At 43.8% G+C, this 23,929-nt stretch overlaps 1 protein-coding gene across 8 annotated transcripts in view; it reads left to right on the top strand.

Moving 5' to 3' along the window:
* ST3GAL6 (ST3 beta-galactoside alpha-2,3-sialyltransferase 6) overlaps positions 1 to 23,929 on the top strand; it is a 242,363-nt gene that overhangs the window by 132,328 nt on the left and 86,106 nt on the right. For 6 of the 8 annotated variants that reach the window (XR_011026538.1, XR_011026539.1, XM_068270627.1 and 3 more), the window contains exons 3-4: positions 7,535 to 7,634; positions 19,011 to 19,085. Coding sequence is in view for 6 of the 8 variants with exons in the window: in XM_068270627.1 (XP_068126728.1) it covers positions 7,535 to 7,634; positions 19,011 to 19,085 (175 nt within the window). In the remaining 2 variants the exon portion in view is untranslated. Of the gene's footprint in view, positions 1 to 5,427; positions 5,564 to 7,534; positions 7,635 to 19,010; positions 19,086 to 23,929 lie in introns of all 8 variants that reach the window. The other 2 variants (XM_068270629.1, XM_068270630.1) reach the window with 2 other exon arrangements.

Here is a 23,929-nt window from a genome sequence, read left to right as displayed (position 1 = left end):
TATTTATATATACTACTGGAATCACAAAGAGGATAGAGAAGAGAGTACTTCCGTGGTGCAACACCTTTAAAGCGGGATTGTCACCATAAAAATCAAATTTCAACAGCACCTGGTCTGAGTGTATGAAGTAATAAAGATGCTAATCCTGCATTCAAAACTTTCAAAACTTTTTCTGCTGTTATGGTTTGGAGTTATCACATACTTTAGGAGCACTGGCCCTTTAACAGTCAGTGCCAAACAGTTGCATGCTGGGGGTTCTTTTTATCTATAATATATTCCTCCTCTTCCAATTATTTCCCTGCATAGCTGCCTATTTGAAACATGATCCTCCCATCACTTGTGTTTACATGCAAGGCTGAGGTGACTCCGCGATTGGAGGAGAAAAGAAAAAAAAATTAAGGGTAGAAATGACATCAGGATTTAGCCTCAAACTGTGGGCAAAAGACATGGCCCCCACCAGGAACAGAATTCTCTTCATTTACTATATAAAATTCACTGAAATCAAAACGTGGACAGTACAATACATGTGTTATGTAAGTAGATCAAGTATTTATCTACTTATATATGTTTTTTTCCCCTGGCATAGTATGGCGAATCCTCCTGCTTTAATTCAGTTTATCAAAAGAAATGCAAGACAGCAAAAGTCTACAAGCGCATGTCGCATGCCCAATGTTCTACTCCTTGACATCATCCATGGCCAGCAAGGGACATCAACAAGAGTATGTGGTGAGTGTGGAGTCCAGGCAAGCTCCATGTGCCTGGTGCTGATGATGATGCGTTTGGACACCCTAGTGTGTCTTTGTGAAGTCAGGATAAGCAGTGTAGCAGGACCAGCCTGAGTGACAGAGTTGTTACAGCCTTATCTGACATCGAGCACAAAACCTGTGACATCTAAAGATAGCTTCTGTGTACAATAATAACAAGCTTGCTGTTGTGGATATGTGTGATTGTGATAACGCTACAGCGGGCCACACGCCCACACACTCACCACCCTGTCATGGTTTGCATGCACTATCTAGGTTCACACAGCTCCTTCCAATGTTGGTGGTTAGAATAATAGGGTGGAGAACACTAAACACTTTAGGATGCGTTAGTTTATTATCGCTGTGGGAGTCATGACAGATTTATGTGGTGGCATCTCAGGCCATGCCACCTCTTATTATTTCTGTGATGTTGTTATGGTTTGTGCTTGTATTTTTTGATGCTGTGTGTCAGGAATATTTGAAGATTCCTCATGGTTTGTCAACAACTGAAAAAGGTTGGGTGCTGATGGCTTAGAGGCTTTGGATAGGTATGCCGCCTCTGTAACTGAAGGTTTATGTGTCTGCTGTAAAGGGTTCTGGCAAAGAGAACCTGTAGTGATAAAGAGGTGGAGGGGACCATCTTTATTGCCATTTTTAAAAACAATGCAACATTGACGATTGCTTGTTGCCTCTGCCCCAAACTACTTGTACAATGTCGCTCGCAGGCTTCTGTATTCACTTCCTCAGGCCGGTTTCAAACTGCAAACTGGCGGACACGCCGCACTGCCAAAAACAGACCTTCGTAATAACTATATTCCCCATCTGGAATTGGGCCAGATGCTTGCGGTCATGTCCTGCTTCAGGGTTTGCGGAAGTGCACGGAAGCGTATTGTAAAAATACGCTTCTGTGCATGCTCGGGACTACCTTGCAGCGTAACATTTTTTAAAAATCCCTGCGTCGCCATAGACTAACTAACATGACTGCCGGGCTGGCGCAGATCACCCCAGAAGCCGTGTGGTAATGTAGTTCTGGACCAACGTCTGGGATGCAGCAAAATCTTGACTTCCATCACGCTGTACCATAGCTGCATGAAAGTCTCTAGCAGTGCAATATTTTGTCCGCAGCCCACTGCCGGGCAATGAAAGTCTATTTCATTGCCCGGCAGTGGGCTGCGGACAAAATATTGCACTGCTCCAGTGTGAAAGGGCCCTTAGGCTACAGTTCTTGGCAGAGTTCCACCAACTTACAGGCTAGTGATGAGTTCTGTTGCTATGGAGAGGTCCAACAGCACGGCACAGACTGGGCGGGGTAAATAGGAGAACAATATCCGTGCCTTTTCGGACCAAGACAATCCGTCATTTAGATTTCTCGCCAATGTATAGACCTGGGCCCAGGATCCACTGTACACACAGTAGATGACCACCTAGCATATGTACAAGGCTTAAAGAGTCACTGTAACTAGAAAAACCTCCCCTGGGGGGTACTCACCTCGGGAGGGGGAAGCCTCCAGATCCTAATGCGGCTTCCCCGGCCTCCTCTGTCCCACGGGGGTCTCGCTGCAGCCCTTCAAAGCCGGCCCGACAAATCAGACAGCCTGTTCAATATTTACCTTTCCAGGCTCCAGCGGGGGCGCTGTTTCGGCTTTCGGCTCCGAAGTAGACGGAAATACCCGATCTCAGTCGGGTCCGTTCTACTGCGCAGGCGCCGGAGACTTGCGCCTGCGTAGTAGAATGGACCCGACTGAGATCGGGTATTTCCACCTAGTTCGGAGCGCATCGTCGCTACTGCGCCTGCTGGAAGGTAAAATATTTACATCGCCGACGTTCGGAGGGGCACAGCAGGACCCCCCCCTGGGACGCAGGAGGACGGGGGAAGCCTCGATAGGATCTGGAGGCTTCCCCCTCCCGAGGTGAGTACCCCCCAGGGGCCCTTTTTTCTCAGTGCAGGTTTTCTTTAAGGGCTTTAATTTATTTATTTATTTATTGTATTTATAAAGCGCCAACATATTACGCAGCGCTGAACATTAATTTAGGTTACAGACAATATTTAGGGGTGACAAACAGCAATATGACAATACAGGAATACAAGAAAACCAGATCACACAGCACAGTATGAGTACAAGGTAATGCTTAGTCAGTCACTGAATGTAGCATGGAGATTAGGCAAGTTAGGTTCACTCAGATGCATAGCATGGGTTCACAGTAATGGAGGTGCAAGATCAGGTAGGACACAAAAGGAGGAGGACCCTGCCCAATGGCTTACAATCTAGAGGGAGAGGTAAGGACACAAATGGTAGGGGACCAGAGTTCAGCTGTAGGTTTAGAGCACTTGTGAGGGGTAGTAGGCCAGAGTGAAAAGGTGAGTTTTGAGGGCTTTCTTGAAGATGTTGAAGGAGGGGCTGCCCTAATGGGTGGAGGTAGGGAGTTCCATGGTGTTGGTGAAAGACATATGGAGGCTGCTATATTTATTTCCTTTTAAACAATACCAGTTGCCTGGCAGTCCTGCTGATCTTTCTGGCATCAGTAGTGTCTGAATCACACCTGGAACAAGCATACAGCTAATTTTGTCACATTTTTGTCAGATTCATCTGATCTGCTGAATGCTTGTTCAGAGTCTATGGCTAAAAGTATCAGAGGCAGAGGATCAGCAACTGTACCTCAGAACGCAGAAGAAGCGTTGGTTAGTCATGATGCACATTTGTTACCAGTTTACCTAAACCAGGCTTCCTCAACCAGGGTTCCTTGAGCACTCTGCAGGGGTGCCTTGGCATTTTCCCCTATCGTGGGGAAGTATAATAGAGCACACTATAATAGGTGGTACTGTAACAAGAAGCACTAAATTGAGGGCTCAGGACACAGTATAATGAGTGGCAGTGTAATAGGAGGTAGTGAAATAAACAGCCACACATACTTTTAAAAACCATGCCTCCTGCAAAATAAATACAGGGGTTCCTCGAGATCAAAACATTGTTTGCAGGGGTTCCTTGAGATCCAAAAGTTATTTGCAGGGTTCCTCCAGGGTAAAAAGGTTGAGAAAGGCTGACCTAAACTGAGAGGTATATGGAGGCTGCTCTATTTTTCATTTTAAACAAAACCAGTTGCCTGGCTGTCCTGATGATCCTTAGCCATAGATTCTGAACAAGCATGCAGATCAGATGTTTCTGACTGAAGTCTGACTGGTTTAGCCGCTTGCTTGTTTAAAGCTACTCACCTAACGACGCAGGAAGATGGATCCCAGGGACGCCCCCTGACGACCAGTGTTTCCAAATCCATCTTCCTGCCGGGGGGTACATGCAACGGCGCACGACCAGCATGAACAAGCGTTCAAGCGATCGCGGTACTTTGCACGGGAGTCATTGGGGATCTTAAAGGGAACCTTAACTGAGAGGGATATGGATGTTTCCTTTTAAACAATACCAGTTGCTGGTCAGTCCTGATGATCTATTTGGCTGAATCACACACCTGAAACAAGCATGCAGCTAATCCAGTTTGACTTCAATCAGAGCACCTGATCTGCATGCTTGTTCAGGGGCGGTGGCTAAAAGTATTAGAGACACAGGATCAGCAGGAGAGTCAGGCAACTGGTATTATTTTAAAAGGAAAAATCCATATCCTTCTCTGTTTAGGTTCTCTTTAAAGAGAATCTGTAACCAAGAATTGAACTTCATCCCAATCAGTAGCTGATACCCCCTTTTCCATGAGAAATCTTTTCCTTTTCACAAACAGACCATCAGGGGGCTCTGTATGGCTGATATTGTGGTGAAACCCCTCCCACAGGAAACCGTGAGGACCATGGTCCTGGTAGTTTGCTGACTGTGAACCTTGTTGCATTGTGGGAAATCGCTGTTTACAGCTGTTTCCAAATGCAAAAAAAGCAAGCAGCATCTCCTTCCACTGACATCACCTGCCAGCAGAAAAAATGTCGCCATGTAACGTCCGAATGTAAATTAGGAATTTAAAACATTTTACAATGGGCAAACACTGACTAAATCATTTATACATAATTATTATAAAAATGAAGCACTTTTTTATTACATTATTTTTACTGGAGTTCCTCTTTAAAGGTCTGACCTGCCGTGACGGTCATTGTCTCCACACATCGCTAAACATCAATTGCATATTCGCGCGCCTTTGCCCATGTCCTGAGATCCTCCTGGAAATGAGCACTTGCCACTCAAAAAATCGACGGTCGGAAAAATTGCGTATTAGGTATGAGCCTTTAGGTTTGTTATTTAGACACTACTGCAGCCAAAGAGATCAACATGATGCCAGGCAACCTGCATAGTTTAGAAGGAAATACATTTGGCAATATCCATATCCCTCTCACCTCAGGTGTAGGTGTAAGGGAGTTGTTACCCAGCAACTTATTATGTTGCTTAAAATCTTAAAATAACAGTATGCTTTAAATAAACTTGCATTATAAAATGTATTAAGCCACATTATACATCACCGGGTAACACCTAAGCTCTGTAAACAGTCCAGTGCGGTTTGTGACCTAGATTAATGTTATCGTTGAATGTCACCTCCATAAAAGAAACGACTGTACCGCAGCAAGATAAACAAACTTGTCCCACTAAAGTATATAAAGCTGGCGATGATGTCTGGGGCATAAGAGGAGCTTGTGTCATGTACAGGAAGAATGTATAGAATGACATGGCAATGTTCCACTGCATTCCATCCACAGATCTGCTAAAACATTAACATACTGCTGAGTGTCGCAGGGCTACAAGAACCGAACACGAGGAATCCAGAGCAGGAGATTGGGACGCAGCCGGAGCCTCCATAGACCGTAATAGGAATTAGGACTGTAGCGGCGCACGGTGAGTAACTTCAACGCCGTCAGAACACTGAGCTGAAGTTACTTTTAAAACACTGTCATTCGTCCGCCAGCAATAGCTGGAAGCTGAATTACATCATTCCCCACCATCCACGTGGACCTGGAGGGGGAATAGTAATTAACGCCTCCGGGACTTGTGCAGGAACAGGGTATGGAGGCCTTATAGTGTAATGGTTAACCTCCTTGCCGGTCCAATTCCCGCCGGCAAGGAGGCAGCGCAGCACTTTTTTTAAAAAAAAATTTGTTTCAAATCATGTAGCGAGCCCAGGGCTCGCTATATGATAGCCGCTGAGCGGCGGCATCCCCCCACCCACTCCGATCGCCTCCGGCAATCAGAGTAAGCAGGAAATCCCGTTCAGAACGGGATTTCCTGCAGGGCTTCCCTGGTCGCCATGGCGAAGGGGCGGGATGACGTCACCGACGTCATGGACGTCGGGACGTCAGAGGGAATCCCAATCCACCCCTCAGCGCTGCCTGGAACTGATTGGCCAGGCTGCGCAGGGGTCTAGGGGGAGGGGCGGCTCGGCGGGTAGCGGCGAATCGGCGGGCAGCGGCGACGATCGCGTACCACATGCAGCCAGCAAAGTGCTAGCTGCGTGTAGGAAAAAAAATTATGCAAATCGGCACAGCGGGGCCTGAGAAATCCTCCTGCGCAGGTTACCCCGAGCTGAGCTCGGGATAACCGGCAAGGAGGTTAAGGGCTCTGCCTCTGACACAGGAGACCAGGGTTCGAATCTCTGCTCTTGCTGTTCAGTAAGCCAGCACCTATTCAGTAGGAGACCTTGGGCAATACTCCCTAACGCTGCTACTGACTATAGCGAGTGTCCTAGTGGCTGCAGCTCTGGCACTTCGAGTCCGCCAGGAGAAAAGCGCGATATAAATGTTCTGTGTTTGTTGTTTGTAAGCTGTATATCGGTTTTATCCTGCGTCCAAGTCTCCCGGTGGCTATTTCTCTCGTACACACAGGAACATGCTCTGGTCTTCCACCCTGCAGCGCTGCAGTCAGAAAATGCACAGTTGTTGAGGACAGTTTACCGTTTCCAAACAGTGCCTATAGCCTCTATGAATACCACCCATTAGGCCTCAGCGGAGAACTGCCTAGCATGTGTGCAAGGCTTCAGGATGCACATGGGTGCTCCAGTATATTGTAGCTGATGCTGTAAAGTTGATTTTAGTTTAGTCGGGGCTCAGTATCACGTGACCTTTTTCAGATGCAATAAAAATAATGGGAGAGCCCCCAGCACTATGACCAGCCAGCAATGACCAGCTAAATGTGTTTTGTGTGAAAACAAACCGGAATAATAATCAAGCACACCTTCACAATCTAACACCCTTGGATGACCTTTAATTACTAGAGAGAGGCAGGAACCTTAACCCAGGTTTCAACTTCATCCCAATCAGTAGCTGATACCTCCTTTCCCACAAGAAATCTTTACCTTTTTTCGAATAGATCTGCAGGGGGGGGGGGGGGTTAATCCCCTCCACACAGTGTGATGTCATGACCTAGGTCCTGACAGCTTGCTGTCTGTGAACCTCGTTGCATTGTGGGAAATGACAGCTTTTTCCAACTGCCTAGCAAGCAGTATCTCCGTCTGTGCGTACAACTCTCAGTAACAAACATTCAGTACAGATCACCTGGCAGGACTACAGATGTCACCATCAGTGATAAATTTCAGAATGTAAATCAGGAAAGATTTTACAATGGGCAAACACTGACTAAATAATCTCAAAATAAGCAATTTTATTCATTGTTATTTTCACTACAGGTCCTCTTGAAGTGTCAAATGCTTTTTGTTGTTCTTGAATTGGTAGGGTGGTTCTGCTTTTAGTGATAATTACATTATTATTATTATTATAATTATTACTACTACTACAATTATTATTGTCTTTGCTGGCAAGGTTGCTGCTGTTTGTAAATGAATGACCTGGTGTCTTGTGTGTTTCGCCTCTCTAGGTCTGTTAGTCATGAGAAAGTTCCTGTTGGTTGGAATAGTTTTTGCGGCTGTGCTCCATTTCATGCTCCATATATTTGTCCAGAAGAAAACCATCTCCACGTAAGTGCATTCCTGTTTCTGATTTGTTCTCCACAATTTATAGCCTTTGGGATGTAAAGTTTCAACGTAAAGCTGTAACCTTGCATTGCGATAGTTGCTGCACTCTTGTGAGAGTCCGTTCATGCTTTACTGCCGAAAACCGTATTTTATCCCATGTGATAAGTTGTCCTCCGAGGAAGCTGTACCGCAGCGACCACACGCAAGATAAGGGATTGTACTGCTAAACACAATACATTTTCTTAATAAAGATGAAAGGTGTTTATAGTTTGTGGTTCCCAGACTTATATGAGAATTTGACATGTAGTAGCTGTGGTTGTGGCACACCTTACCCCAACGTGTGGGTGCATAGCCTAGATGGTGCTAAGCCCAAGCACCACAGAAATCAATAGTTCAATAAAGTTTAGGCTAGCACACCTGCTTCAAAGTGCAATCGTTCTCCTTTATTGCTCCATCAACACAAAGATTGACAATTGTTTCGGAGCCACGGCGGGTCTCCTTCCTCAGAATGTGCAGACAAACGTTTGTCTGCACATTCTGAGGATGGAGACCCGCCGTGGCTCCGAAACAATTGTCAATCTTTGTGTTGATGGAGCAATAAAGGAGAACGATTGCACTTTGAAGCAGGTGTGCTAGCCTAAACGTTATTGAACTATATGGGAATTTGATGTGAAATTATATTTTGGACGCCCGCTGCGCTCACCTGCCAATGGTTCTGACTGCTGTGCACACAAGTGACACCTGAAATAATGTCCGCCACATGCAACCTTTCCTCTCAGGGCTCCGCCCACTCCCTCACAGCAAGTGAAGTAGTGAGGAAGACAGCATGTCATAGGTGGGCATGATTTCCACCAGTCAAGAAAATACTTGCCTCCCTCCATCTCTGTGATTTATTGTAAAAACATTATAAAAGGAGAGGTAATGCTGGTTTACCTCCCTCTGAAGATACACACCAGGTGTATAAGGTGGACTTGAGCCCAGCCTTTGTCATTTTACTGTTATTGACCTGAAGATGCGGGAAGGTCCTGCAAAATGCGTTGTCCTTGTGTTTTTTTGTGCAAATAAATTAGAAACATTCCACCTGATACGTCTGTTGTGTATCTTAAAGTGTACCTGAGATGGATAGGAATTAAAAAAATCTACATACCTGGGGCTTCCTCCAGCCCCCTTCATGCTAAACTATCCCTCGCCATCCTCCTCTGCTGCCTTAACTCTCCGCAATTCAGGTGTGAAGATAGCATCTGTGACTTCTCTAAACTCATTGAAGCACAGTGTTCTGTCTCCCCACCCACCCTGCCGATGAAAGCTTTTGTTAGCTCTCTGTTAATGTGTGCAGTAAAATAATTACATCAGTCATTATCTGCCTGAAAGTTCTGCAATCATGCAGGCCTAGGAAGTAGGGTAAAAAGCTCTGCTAAACTTTTAAATGTAAAAAGAAGAGATAAAATGTGAGTTGTTTTTTTTTAGCATGCATTTGCCATTGTTAGCATGCATTTTGAAGGTACTTTTGAGATGCCATGTGTACTTAAAATTCTGCTCGGTTCACTTCAGGCTCGTTACACACCAAAAGCGTGCAGGAGAACGACTCCTGCACGCGTTGCGGCGTGTCGTCGGGAAACTCCGGTGCGACGCTGAGTAGCGGCGGTGGTAGTTAATTACCCCGAAGGGGAAGCGCCGATTCCCAACGATAAAATGCGCCGGGACGCGTCGTACCGCAACGTATCGAAACGCAGCGTCGGGTGTGAAAGGTAAAAGGAAAGTCTATGGACTTTCCTTTTACCTTGGTTAACGCAAAGTATAGACTTTGCGTTAAAACGCCAGAAGTGGGCTCTGGTGTGAAAGAGCCCTTAAGACTCAGTGGTGTGAATAGGTGTTTAGGGTACTTGTGCACAGGTGCTTATACTGTGCCTAAGCCCCGTTTACTGGTTGCTATTAGTGGTGGTGGAATGGACCTTACATGGTTCTGCAAACACTACCCCTTGCAAAGCATCTGAATTAAAGATATAAATATTTCCTAGTTTATGTGTATGCAAATATATGCAGCTTGAAAATTGACCAGTCAAGTCCCACCCAGGTTTAAATAGATTGTTTCCCTTTGAATCTGCATAGATTTGCATAAAAATGTACATACATTTGCATAAACTTGGATATATTTGCATATCATTGATCATCCCTAGTCTGAACCATCTATCCCAAACGTTTTGGGTCGAGGGCTGGGTCAACATACTTCAGACTGCTGGGGGGCCGGAGTATACATAAGATGATGTAGAAGTCTTTGCGGGCCAGACAGTGAAGCATACCCAGGTGACAACCTGCAGTCCAATTGGCCAGCAGTGTCACCTGATGTGGAATTTGATTGGAAACCAGCAAATTACTGCTTTCTGGCTTTCATGTGGATGGGTGGTGCCAGCACTGCTATTCTATATGCAGACCACCAATATTTAAAGATGTAGCTGACTGCATCTATAAGTAATACAATTTGTGGGGGTGGGGGGCGGTAAAAAAGCCTGGGGGGGGGAGGCACATTCGGCCCGCGGGCCTTTGTTTGAGGACAACTGCTCTATCCCCCATTCAGGTACTTAAGCCCCATACACATGCTCAACAAAAGTCTTTTAAATGCACAATTATCAAACAACTTTTGTTGTTGAAACAAACCAAAAAAGTTGTTTGCTATTTGTTGAAACAACTGATAAGACGCAGCTCAACTCAATACAACTGTTGGATTGACTTGAGCTACATCTTATCAGTTGTTTGAATAATTGCAAACAACTTTATTGGTTTGTTTCAAGTTTGATAATTATGCATTTAAAGAGAAACTCCGACCAAGAATTGAACTTTATCCCAATTAGTAGCTGATACCCCCTTTTACATGAGAAAGCTATTCCTTTTCACAAACAGACCATCAGGGGGCGCTGGATGGCTGATATTGTAGTGAAACCCCTCCCACAAAGAAATTCTTAGTACGTACTCTTGGCAGTTTCCTGTCTGTGAACCCTGTTGCATTGTGGGAAGTAGCTGTTTACAGCAGTTTCCAACTGCCAAAACATAAAGCAGCAGCTACATCACTTGCCAGCAGTAAAAATGTCACCATGTGATAAATGTCAGAATATAAATCAGGGATTTAAAATATTTTACAATGGGCAAACCCTGACTAAATCATTTATACATAATTATTGTAAAAATGAAGCACTTTTTTTATTACATTATTTTCACTGGAGTTCCTCTTTAAAGCAGTAGGATTATCCATACTATGCCAGGGAAAAAAACACATATATAAGTAGATAAATACTTGATCTACTTACATAACACATGTATTGTACTGTCCACGTTTTCATTTCAGTGAATGTTATATAGTAAATGAAGAGATTTCTGTTCCTGGTGGGAGCCATGTCTTTTGTCCACAGTTTGGGGCTAAATCCTGATGTCGTTTCTGCCCTTAACTTTTTTTTTTTCTTTTCTCCTCCAATCGCTGATTCACCTAAGCCTTGCTTGTAAACACAAGTGAGCAGAGGATCATGTTTCAGTGAGGCAGCTAGGCAGGGAAATAAAGGGAAGGGGATTATATTATAGATAACAAGAACCCCCAGCATGCAACTTTTTGGCAATGACTATTAACCTCCTTGGCGGTAATCCCGAGCTGAGCTCGGGGTATGCCGCCGGAGGTCGCCGCTCAGGCCCTGCTGGGCCGATTTGCATTCTGCAAAAAGCAGCACACGCAGCCGGCACTTTGCCAGCCGCGTGTGCTGCCCGATCGCCGCCGCTCCGCGGCGATCCGCCGCGTGCAGCGGCGAAAGAGGGTCCCCCCAGCCGCCCGAGCCCAGCGCAGCCGGAACAAACAGTTCCGGCCGGCGCTAGGGGCTGGATCGGGCGGCTCTGACGTCAGGACGTCGACTGACGTCCATGACGTCACTCCGCTCGTCGCCATGGCGACGAGGAAAGCGAAACAAGATAGGCCGCTCATTGCGGCCTATCTTGTTACTTTCGATTGCCGGAGGCGATCGAAAGTACGCTTCCGGAGCGCCCTCTAGTGGGCTTTCATGCAGCCAACTTTCAGTTGGCTGCATGAAATATTTTTTTTTTTATTTAAAAAAAACCCCATTTCAGCCTCCCTGGCAAAATAAATAAACCGCCAGGGAGGTTAAAGGGCCAGTGCTCCTAAGGTATGTGATCACTCCAAACCATAACAGCAGAAAATGTTTTGAATGGCAGAATAAGCATCTTTATCACTTAATACATTACGACCAGTTGCTGTTGAAATTTGATTTTTATGGTGACAATCCCGCTTTAAAAGACTTTTGTTGAGCGTGTGTATGAGCCTTTAGTACTGCTGTCTGAATAGCAGTGTACACTGCCTGGACAGTTTCTCGAATCAGAATAAAGAAGTCTTGCCATGTATCTGTTAGTCAGAGATTTTATCAGAACTAAAGCCGATTGATGATACAGCAAGACTTAAAGCGGCTGATGTTCATGGGAACTGGGCAGGAAAATTCCATCACCACAGGGTGGGGTTTTCTGTTTTGCACTAATGTGAATCAGACTGTTCATAGAAAGATTTGAGATACAGGCAGTGACATGTCCAACAGACAACGGTAAAAATACAAACCTTCCTCTGATGGCAGTGTGTAACTAATCAACATAATCTGTTCAGATTTTTCATAGACAACTGATCTGCCAGCTTGTTCAGGGTCTACGGCTGAAAGTATTAAGGTGGCCATACAGTTATAGAATTGCAGCAGATTCGACCATCAGATAGATTTCTGTCAGATTCCTGTCAAGTCAAATCTGACAGGAATGTGTGTGATGTGTGCCACACAGTAGCAACAGAATTCCAGTAGATTTCACAATGAAATCTATTGAAGTTCGATCGAAATACAATGTTACACCGTTCGATCCAGTGCAACCCTATGGACCATCGATCGGCTGCCAGTAGCTGATCGACCCAGATTTTCCATCCGGACCGATCGAGCAAATCGATCAAAATCAGCCGCAAATCGATCGGTCGGCTGATTTGAAAGAATCGATTTCCTAACGACCAATCGATACCATAGCAGTGTTCTCCCCAGAATTTTTTACCAGCAAATAGTTGCTGGGTGGCATGAAAAAGTAGACGGTTGGGGCAACATGAGAAAATGCTGGGCTGGTGCTTCTGTGCGCAACTCTGCTTATAGCATAGGAGGAGTTGAGTCGATGACAGCCGGGTGCTCACCAAAACTAGCCGGGTGCATGCAGCACCCGGCTAAAAGAGCCTGGGGGGAACACTGCATAGAATCGATCGGTCGATCGATAGCTGAAATCGACCAATGTACGGGCCCCTTTAGAGACAGAGGATCAGCAGGATCCTGAGGTGTGGTCAAATTGAAGCTAGGTGGCTGAGCTGCTGTGGTAAAACAATGTACAGTTGTACAATGTAAGGCCACTAACTGTCCAATTTCTAGTGAAAAATCGTTCGATTGATCAGAAATTCTGATCGGATGAAAAATCGTTCACTACACCATCAAAGAACCAATCTTTGCTTCCTATCAATCACAACCAACAAGAAAATCCAAATTTTGGTTTGACAAAAAACCAGTCGGACGATTTTTTTTAAAAAATCATTCATAATCGATTGTGCACATCAACGGAGATTCTTTTCAACCAATCTGATCAGAATTTCTGATCGCTCGAACGATTTTTCCAAGAAATTGGACCGTTAGTGGCCACCTTAAGACATCTATTTATCATATTGAAACAAAGGGCCTACATTACAATGGTTGCACTGGTGAACCCTAGGAAATATAAATGATACAACAAACTGGCCTCGAATTGCTTTCAGAAATGTTTCGTTATAGGTGCATAAATGCAATTGCAACCACACAATGCCAAAATAGTACCCCTTTTAGCAGTTCTCGCTGTTGTGCAATATGACCCAGGGGAAGGAGCCACATTTTTGCAACCTATAAAGCTATAATGGACATTGGCACATATTCACAAAAGTGCAGTAAAGTTGCCATGCCCATGCAGTACGCTCTATTTTGCCGATACTTAAAATGACACTGTAGCACAACCTGAATGACCTAGCTGACGTGACTGTTGCTAGGGTAACGTGCTCCCTGCGCACATCAACTTTACCGTGTTTTTGTGAATATGGGCCAGTGTGTTGGGGTTTTTTTGGTCAGGTTGAGTGTATTATACTACCTTATCCCACAAGGAGGTTTGAGTCAACACCCCACATGCCAGCCATGGGGCGTCCAGGTTGCCCACGCTGGGTGGGTCTGGGAGTCAAACCCACAACCTTATGCTTGATGGGCAGAAGCAGTACATTTGAACCATCTTAACTGGCAATATGGGCCAATGTTGTATAAATCCAGAACAGGTTTGCAGAATTGCTTATGTTTTCCACTGGTTTTTCAGCTAAGGCAAATTATCCGCCTCATGCTGATAACCATAGGTTATCTGTAGCCCCCACACACACAAGAACCATCAAATCCATGAGCATTACCTGAGTGCCCAAAAGGGCAACCTCTCACACTAGTAGTAATTACATGAGGCTTTAAAACATTACCTCCATCATTTTCACCCCAACATCTGTCCAGCAAGAGCTTCTACACCTTCCCCCACTCTTTAAAAAAAATTGCTTAAAGTTTCATTCCTTCTTATAGCTACAGCAGTCAAGTTGGGTGAACACAAGTTGCGTGTTTTGCAACGCGTATGTAAGATTCCTGACTTCCTTTGAAGTCTGTTTGTCCTCTTCTGGATCTGAACTCTACTGAGTGCCGGATCATCCACAAGGCAACTTAAGCAGTGGCCTAGGGCCTGGAGAGAGGCCAGTGGCCTGGATGAGGCTAGCCCCCACTAAATCTTACAAAAAAAGCCAGGTAGCCATCAGCGATGTGTGGGCGCCCTAAAGGTGACCATACACTTTTTTAAATATCTGTTCAATTCAAAATTAGCAATCAATTTTTTCTGACTGATTGATGCCTATGTTCAATTTCTCCCCAATCATGAATTAAATAATAGAAAGCTTAGAAAAATTGATTGGAACTGTACATCAAGTAATTGACAATCCATCACACACCATACAATACAATTCTTCAGAAAGTTGGCCTGAAATTTTCAACATGTCCAATCTCCAAGAATCGAAAAAACTGAGAAATTCGATCGGATTTATTGATCGAAAACAAAGAAAAGCTCTTTTCAGGACAACCGATCGAAATTATCGAATTAGTGAAAATTGGATCTTTTAATTGTATGGTGTATGGCCACTTTTATACTTGATAATTAGACAATTTATCATCATCCTTACCTAACCCAATAAATTATTGATAATCCCCTTAGAAAAGTCCGAGTTTCCTGCGGCATATTTTCGGACATCGTGTCCATTTTCAATTCAATGTAATGATTATCTATTCTTTAGGTTCATGAGAAAGCATGTGAAAACTTGCATACGGAAAAATACGTGCTAAAATTAATATCATAGAGGAAACAGGACCTTTACTGCCTGTTAACCTCCTTGGTGGAAACCACAAGCTAGACTCGGGGTGGAAAACCGCAGCTCAGAGTGGCAACTCCAAGCTACATTCGTGGCAGCCGCCGGGAGGTCCCTGCAGAGCAATGCGCGCAGCTGGTGATTTCACTCACCTCCCGGGGGATCCAGATGATGGCGGCTATTCCTCTTCCTGTCCACAGAGGCTCTGCATCCTCCTGGTGAGATCTCACTATAGGGTTACAGCGGAGAATGGAGAGAGAACTGCAGCTCTGGATCCCAGGGAGGTGCGTCAGTGGTGGCGCAGCTCCAGGCTCTCTTGTGGTATGATTTTTTTCCCCCCTGCTTTTAGGGTCTGAAGGCACAGGGAGAATAATGCTTTTTTTTTGGGGGGGGGGGGGGAGGGGGGTCATACGTTGCCACAGCCACTTGGTAATCGCATATGCCAGCAATGCACGTGGCCGGATACTCCTGTATTAGAGCTATTGATTTCCTGCCTGTTGTCTGAAGTTCATGGTCACAACTGAAAATGGGTCCATGGCAACTGGAAATTTCCCAACTTCCAACCGCTTAGTTCAGTTTCAGATGATGTAAGAGGCAGTGAATGCTGAAGCATGCTTCTCCTTTGTCTGCTGGTGCAGCTTATGTAGGAACAAGTTTGCATTTTCAGGCTAAAGATAATGTGTAAGGGAACACAGCCAGCACTGTCGCTGCTATCTGTGGATGTCAGACGGGTTTCAGTTTCACTGGAAATCCCGCAGTCATGTATAGTCATGCTAGCATTGAATGTTTTTAGGCTGTTTTGTCACTTGAGCTGAAAACTGACATTTTTTTTTTCTGTTCATCGCTCATCGCAAAACTGACAAGTAAGGACTCCTATTTTATACATCGAGCCATTCACACTTGTCACTCTGCAACCAGTCCAATGGACCCAGCATAAAAGATAAGCAAACGACAAGGCGTTACCAAGGACTGATAAGACGCAGCTCAGGTCAATCCAACAGTTGGAGTGACCTGAGCTGCGTCTTATCAGTCGTTGCCAACTTCTTCAAGTTGTTTGATAATCCTGCATTTCAAAGACTTTTGTTGAGCGTGTGTATGTGGCTTTATACGGTGTAAAAATATCACCTGGGAGAAAAAGATTGAATAAATAGGGGTCCTAGGCCTGCATGCAGTTAACTTTTTATTTCCAGGGTTTTCTCCTAGCAGATGATTTTTGATCTTCTTGCTAAAATAACTTTTAAGTCCAACTGAAAAAGTACCAAAAAGTTGGTGAAAAAGTACTATCAAAATAGTTTTGAGTATTTTTTTGTTTGTCAAGGTTTAACCTCCCTGGCGGTAAGCCCGAGCCGAGCTCGGGCTATGCCGCGCAGGGGGAGATCTCAGCCCCTGGTGGGGCGATTTTCAAACTGTAAAGTGCTGTACGCGCAGCTAGCACTTTGCTAGCCGCGCGTACAGCTTGATCGCCGCCGCTCTGCGGCGATCGCCCGCACGCAGCGGCGCAAGAGGGCCCCCGCCAGAGCCCTGCGCTGCCCGGACCAATGAGTTCCGGGCAGCGCTATGGGCTGGATCGGAGACGTCTGACGTCAGGACGTCGGCTGACGTCCATGACGTCATTCCGATCGTCGACATGGCGACAGGAGAAGCCAAACAGGGGATCGCGTTATATACGCGTTTCCCTGTTTGCTATTGTTGCCGGCGACGATCGAACTAGAGGGACACATGCGCCCTCTAGTGGTGTTTCATGTAGCTACCACTCTGGTAGCTTTACATGAAACATAAAAAAAATTTTTTAAAAAAATTGGATTTCTGCAATTTTTGCAGAAAAAATTAACCGCCAAGGAGGTTAAACGGCATTTTGTTGACAAGAGGTGAACATATTACCTAGAAGAAAACTCAGGAGAAAAAGTGAGTTGTATGTGGGCCCGGGTGTTTCAAAATGGTGACGAAGAAGAGTGTGCGCTGCGGCATCACATATCAGATTTCTGGGAAAACAAAAAGAGAGCCACTTCCTTAAAGCGGATCTGAGATGAAAAACTAACTATAACAAGGAACTTGTCTATATATCTTATCTAAAGTTTAGATCGTTTACACAGGAAATCTAGCTGCAAACAGCTTTAATATGATTATTTATTCCTGTGATACAATGACAGCAGCCATGTTGTTTTTATACATTACACAGAGGCAAGCTTATCTGCATCTTGAGCAAAAAAATCTAATCCCCCCTCCTTCTCCCCTCTGCCTCTGAAATCTCTGGCTAGTAATACCGCCCCCTCCTCCTGACCAGACTGAGCTCCCATGAGCCTTTGCTACTGTCTGAAAGTGCCTTGGCTCTCTGAAAACCTGTGGGTGTGGCTTGTTTAGTTTACAGGGAATTAGAGTATTAAAGAGACTCTGTAACATCACTACATCCCCTGGTGGGTACTCACCTCGGGTGGGGGAAGCCTCCGGATCCTAATGAGGCTTCTCACGCCGTCCTCTGTCCCACGGGGGTCTCGCTGCAGCCCTCTGAACAGCCGGCAACAGACCCGACTGTAAATTCAATATTTACCTTTGCTGGCTCTAGCGGGGGCGCTGTGGCTGCTCTCGGCTCCGAAGTAGACGGAAATACCCGATCTGTCGGGTCCGCTCTACTGCGCAGGCGCTGGAAACTTGCGCCTGCGCAGTAGAGCAGATCCAACGGCGATCGGGTATTTCCGCCTACATTGGAGCCGACAGCCGTCAGAGCGCCTGCGCAGGAGCCGGGAAGGTAAATAATGACGTCATTTTGCACGGAGGGCTGCAGCGAGACCCCTGAGGGACGGAGGATGGCGTGGGAAGCCTCATTAGGATCCGGAGGCTTCCCCCACCCGAGGTGAGTACCCCCCAGGGGACGTTTTGACGTTACAGATCCTCTTTAAATCAAAAACAAAAAAATATTTGGCTTGAGGAATGCCCTATAAACAAAAGAAAAGATACACAATTATGCAGTGAGTAAAAGTTCATCTCTGATCCACTTTAAGCAGGAACCTGAGAATTGTGGAAGCCCCACAAACAAGCAGAGCGCTATTACCATGATGGCACAGCAATGACATGTAATATGTATGTTTTATAAAAATGAAAGCTGGTTGGGACTCGCAAAGAAAGGTGATTTTTTTTTTCTTTCATATTTTAAAGGGACTCCGAGCAGTGCAGAAACTATGGAAAGATGCATATCATTTTAAAGCTCTCTTTCTCCTCTTTCCAATGATATATAAACCGCCACCCTACACCTTTTAGTTTTCGCTATTTTCGCGATTGAAATTGCCGCGGCCGCGATTTTAATCGCGAAAATAAAGAAAACTAAAAGCGTAGAGTGACGATTTAGGTGTCGCCAGAAAGAGGAGAAAGAGAGCTTTAAAATGATATCCATCTTTCCATAGTTACTTGTATTACACAGGACGACACTTTCCCCAGTGTCAGCAGCTCCATTCAGCAGAAAAAGTCGGCCTGTGTAATACAATGTAACTATGGAAAGATGGATATCATTTTAAAGCTCTCTTTCTCCTCTTTCTGGCGACACCTAAATCGTTGCCCTACGCCTTTTAGTTTTCTTTATTTTCGCGATTGAAATTGCGGCCGCGGCAATTTCAATCCCGAAAATAGCGAAAACTAAAAGGCGTAGGGCGACGGTTTTTATATCATTGGAATGCGGAGAAACAGAGCTTTAAAATGATATGCATCTTTCCATAGTTTCTGCACTGCTCGGAGTCCCTTTAAATAATTAGTATGATTTCTAGATATATTTTTTTTCTAAACCAAAGTAAAAAAGTTTTTGAACTACGGTATACATTATGATGATATTAATATAATTATTTTACTTGATGAAATGCAAAAAGTTTATTTTTTTTCCGAGTTATTTTTGATTTGTCTTAATAAAAATAAAATTATATGCGCAGGTCCATTGTGCCCCAACAAGAGACTAGCACAGCACTCAAAGCAACGGCCTCAGACATTGTGAACTATGCACTAAGGTATAATGACAGAGACCCTCTCGTCCACCTGTTTGGAAATTGGAGCCAAGTCTGTCCCTCCAGCCTTCATAACACACACTAAAGGTGCCCATACACTCGTCAGATTGGCAGCAGATTAGATAAGAAATGCATCTGATGATCTATCTGATGCGTTTTTAGAACATTTTTTACCAGGATAGAATTCCAATAGATTTCAGATTGAAATCTATTGAAATTCGATCTGATGGCATTTTTTTGCCATCAGATTTCCATTAAGGCCAATGCAAACTGATAAGCAATCTCATCAGATCGACCTAAATTTTCCACCCAGCCAGTTCGATGGAAATCCATCGAAATCGATCGAAATCGGCCATCGATCGGACGATTGGCCAACCGATTTGCAAACGATCAATGGATCGATCGGTCGGCCAGAAAATCGGCTGAGTGTATGGGCCCCTTTTGAACTCATGCATGCCAATTATTGTAAACCCCAGCAGTGATATAAATCATCTGTATAATATTACTAGACTCCTGTCTTATTATGGTCTGTTCCCTGTCTATTCGGGTCAGCTGTACAGTGATCTCAACTAACACATGTTCGGTTAAATAACAACCTGTGCTGTATCTGTGTTCTTTCAAATGGTACTGGGTGGCGGCTCTATATTTTACCAAGAAATTATTTTTTTCTTTCCACTACATTAATTCCAATTCTGTTTTCTTGAAAACAAACTAAAAATGCATCAAATGGTATTCTCTAGTATGTTGTCTTATTTTATTTCAATTATATATTCAAAACAAAACTGATTTTGATGTATTTATTATAGTATTATTTTTTTTATCTAGAATCATATATGTATCACATCCTATAAAATTGTTTCTTCATTAAGGCACACCTGAAACGCAATAAAAAAAATGATATAATTAATTTTATTTGTAGATCGGATAATGAATTGAACATTAATAGCAAAGAAAAGTCTCATTGTTTTATTTTCAATTATATACCTTTTTTATTTTTTTTATATTTGCAGTTTTAAAACCACACTCTGTCTTTTAAGCTATAAAACACAGCAGAAATAATGACCCTTTGAACTGTCCTGCAGTAAAACCTTATCTCAAGCTGTCTCTCATGTTTTTTTTTTTTGTTTTTGGCTGTTTAAAAAGACTCTGAAGCTTCATAAAAACCCTGTTTTTATTTCCTATTGCTCTTAAGCAATAATGCCCTACCTGAAACGCTGCATCCCCGCGGCTGAATGCTCACTTAATCCCCCAGAAATCCCGGGGCAAAAATCCACGATTTTCAAAATCATAAATTTTGCTTACCAGGAGAGGCAGTGCTTTGGGCCGTAGCTCTGCCCCTATTTGCGTCAATCTGCGCGGATCTCCGCTTCTCCCTGCCCCTCTCAGTGAAAGAAGACTGAGTGGGCGGGAGGAGGCGGTGATCTGCGCGGATTGACGGTAGTAGAGGCAGAGCTACAACACTAAGCTCTGCCTCTACACAGAATCGATGCCCACATCTTCCCCGGGGGATTTCGGTGGGATTAAGTGAGTGTTCAGCTGCTGGGATGCGGCGTTTCAGATAGGGCATTCATGTTTGAGGACTAGGAAATAAAAACCAGGCTTTTTGTGAGGCTTAAGACTCTTTAAGTGCTTCAGAAAACAGGACTGTATTCCACCCAGATAACTGAAGTATTTTTAACTCTTCCTGTACTGAAAAAAAGAGACTTTTTTTTTTCTTTGCTACTTATGTTCTATTTCTTAGCTGTACTACACATGCAATTCATTATCTCATAAATGCATTTTCGCTTCAGATTTGCTTTAGGGTGGACCTGTCAAGGTAGAAGCCGCAAAGCTACCATTGCTTTTTTAATGCTAGGTACACACTATGGGATTTTCCAGCAGATTTACTGTCAGATCGATTATTTCCAACATGTCTGATCTGATTTCCGATCTTTTGCCGATCGATTTCCAATAGGGGTGAACGGAAAACAGTGGGAAATCCATCGGAAATTGATCGTACATTTTGGAAATAATTGATATCACAATATATCTGCCAGAAAATCTCATAGTGTTTACCTAGCATAAGGCTCAATCTCTGGGACTTCCTGATCCTGGCTGTATTAAGATATCCATACATTACTCAACTTTTCATCTAGTGATAAAGCGACTAATGGCCCACACACTGCAAGCGAGATCCTATGCAATTCCCCATTGCTAATCGATCTGTACAATGGTGTGCCACTATGCTTTGATACAAAAACAAAAACAGTAGTCCATTCCTTTACGATTGACCAATGTTCTTTATCCTGACCGATTGAGTAAATTGGTTGATTTGACCAGACATCAGCCAATTTCCATCGGTTGAGCAGAATGGAACATAATCGGTTCTTCTCCGATCCGATAAAATAATGGCATTTAATTGTCAATCATACAGGAAAATTAAAGGACCATAGTTACATAGTTATTTGGGTTGAAAAAAGATATACGTGCATCAAGTTCAACCAGAGAACAAAGTACAACACCAGCCTGCTCCCTCACATACCCCTGTTGATCCAGAGGAAGGCGAAAAACCCTTACAATGCATGGTCCAATTAGCCCCAAAAGGGAAAAATTCCTTCCCAACTCCAGATGGCAATCAGATAAAATCCCTGGATCAGCATCATTAGGCATTACCTAGTAATTATAGCCATGGATGTCTTTCAACGCAAGGAAAGCATCGAAGCCCCCTTTAAATGCAGGTATAGAATTTGCCATAACTACTACCACTGTATTGAAAAAAATGTAAAATAAATTTACACAGGTACTTTTATGAAGTACATTTCTCTTCAAGTAAAATGAGCTATGAATTAATTTTGTGCTAGGTTGCTGTCACGTACAGGAGGGTATTAAAAGTGTGACAGAACTGACAGGTTTTGAACTTTGACCATTTCCTCATGGGGGGGCTCTCACTATTTCCTTAATTCTTTACAAAAACACGCCCTAAAAAGGATCTGTACAAAGATGTCAGCCGACCTCCCTACCCAGTTGCACACTATTTTGGCAATTGGATAGAGCAACTGCTACTCAGTAAGTGCTTTTGAAAATAAAAAAAAAATCCATGAGAATCCCCCATGAGGAGATGGACTGGTCTAAAACCTGTCCGTTCTGTCATAATTTTACTATCTACACTCAATGACCGCAGCATAGGAGAAAAGTAAATTACTCTGAGAGAAATGTACATGTTATACACATGCATGCATAGATTAAAATTTTTAAATTTTTCGCGATAGTGGTCCTTTAAGTACTGTATGGGGAACTTTTATTGGATCACTGGCCTGGGATAGGCATGCAGGACAGAAGTCAATAAATTGAATGCTTTTTCCACTTCAGCAATCATTAGTGAAGACACAGGATCAGGATGACCTCAGGGAGTTGAGCAATACCAGAATCATAATTTCTGCCTTCACAGGTTCGTTCGAAGACGTAACTGTAGTGATTTAAAACACGCCCCCAAGATATCTATCCCTGTTCACCTCTTCCCTACACCCCTACCTGCCAACATCAGATGGGCTAGTTCACATTGCCCAATCAGGTCATGGCTGGGGCGGAGTTAATATCGATTCCCTGCCCCTCCAGGGATGACGCATAGGAAGAATGGAGATGATCACATGGTCTGGGCTGGGTGGCCCAGAGTGTTTATGTTGCTACAGTTACTATTTATGTATTGATCAAAGTGGTAAAAGATTTTCTTTACCCTAAAGGTGGCCACTAATGATCCAATTTCTAGCGAAAAATCATTCGAGCGATCAGAAATTCTGATCGGAAGTGAAATATGGTAATACATCGTTCACTACACCATCAACAAACCAATCTTTGCTTCCTATCTATCACAACCAACAAGAAAATCCAAATTTTGGTTCAACGAAAATTCATTCAGACGACATTTTTTTCACTCGTTCATAATCTATTGTGTCCACCAACGGAGGTTATTTACAACCAATCCGATCAGAATTTCTGATTGCTCGAACGATTTTTCGCTAGAAATTGGACAGATAGTGGCCACCTTAAGATCACATAATGAAACTCTGCTGCACCAACGACACATATGAAAGTGTATAAATGATTTTATGAACGCATTTTTGCTTTCACTTTAGTGCAGCAAAGTAACATCCACTATAACGTTCCCTTATTGAAAATGTGTTTATTGATAAATGTGAAAAACTGAAATTCAGTGATTATTTATCCATTTGATGATTGTGTCTCTTTCTACAAGCTAATACATACATTCTGAACGTATAAAATGGCATTTGCACTTATATCATATTAAATGGTATGCAGACTTTGAGATAAACTTACCAGATTTATTATTTAATAGCAGTCTGAAACTGCTTGCAGCTTTCCAAACAGGAATCTGCACTTGCTGCAACCCCAGCCACTGTAGACTGCTATTTGTTGGCTACCCAATATTTTAGATGACTCTCACGCAGAGCAGGATTAACCACAAGACAACCTAGGCAAATGCCTGGGGCATAGTGGAATTCAAGGGGCACAAATACCAGCTTTTCTGGCTCATCATAAAGAGCATCCCTAAACACATGTTGCAATTGAATGGTTAATCGCACAGGCATACACCGCCTCTGCTAGACTGAAAAATGCATGCCCTGCATCCAAAACAAGTGCTAACATTTATTACACTAGGAGGAAATTTAGCTCCCAATATGGTTTGCATGCAAAGTATAATGTACTAGACACTTGCGCTACGGTGAGGCAAACCTCCGGGCAAGTGACCTAACCTAAATTTAAAACCTTGGGAGCAGCTAAGCAAAAAAAATGTGTAACTTACATTTTGTTGGACAGCGAGGAGAGCCTATTAGAGGTGCTGCACACAT

This window comes from Hyperolius riggenbachi, chromosome 2 (genome assembly GCF_040937935.1).
Source record: "Hyperolius riggenbachi isolate aHypRig1 chromosome 2, aHypRig1.pri, whole genome shotgun sequence".
Classification (NCBI taxonomy): Eukaryota; Metazoa; Chordata; class Amphibia; order Anura; family Hyperoliidae; genus Hyperolius; species Hyperolius riggenbachi.
Note: the sequence above shows the minus strand (reverse complement) of the source record. Positions and strands in the feature narration are given on the sequence as shown.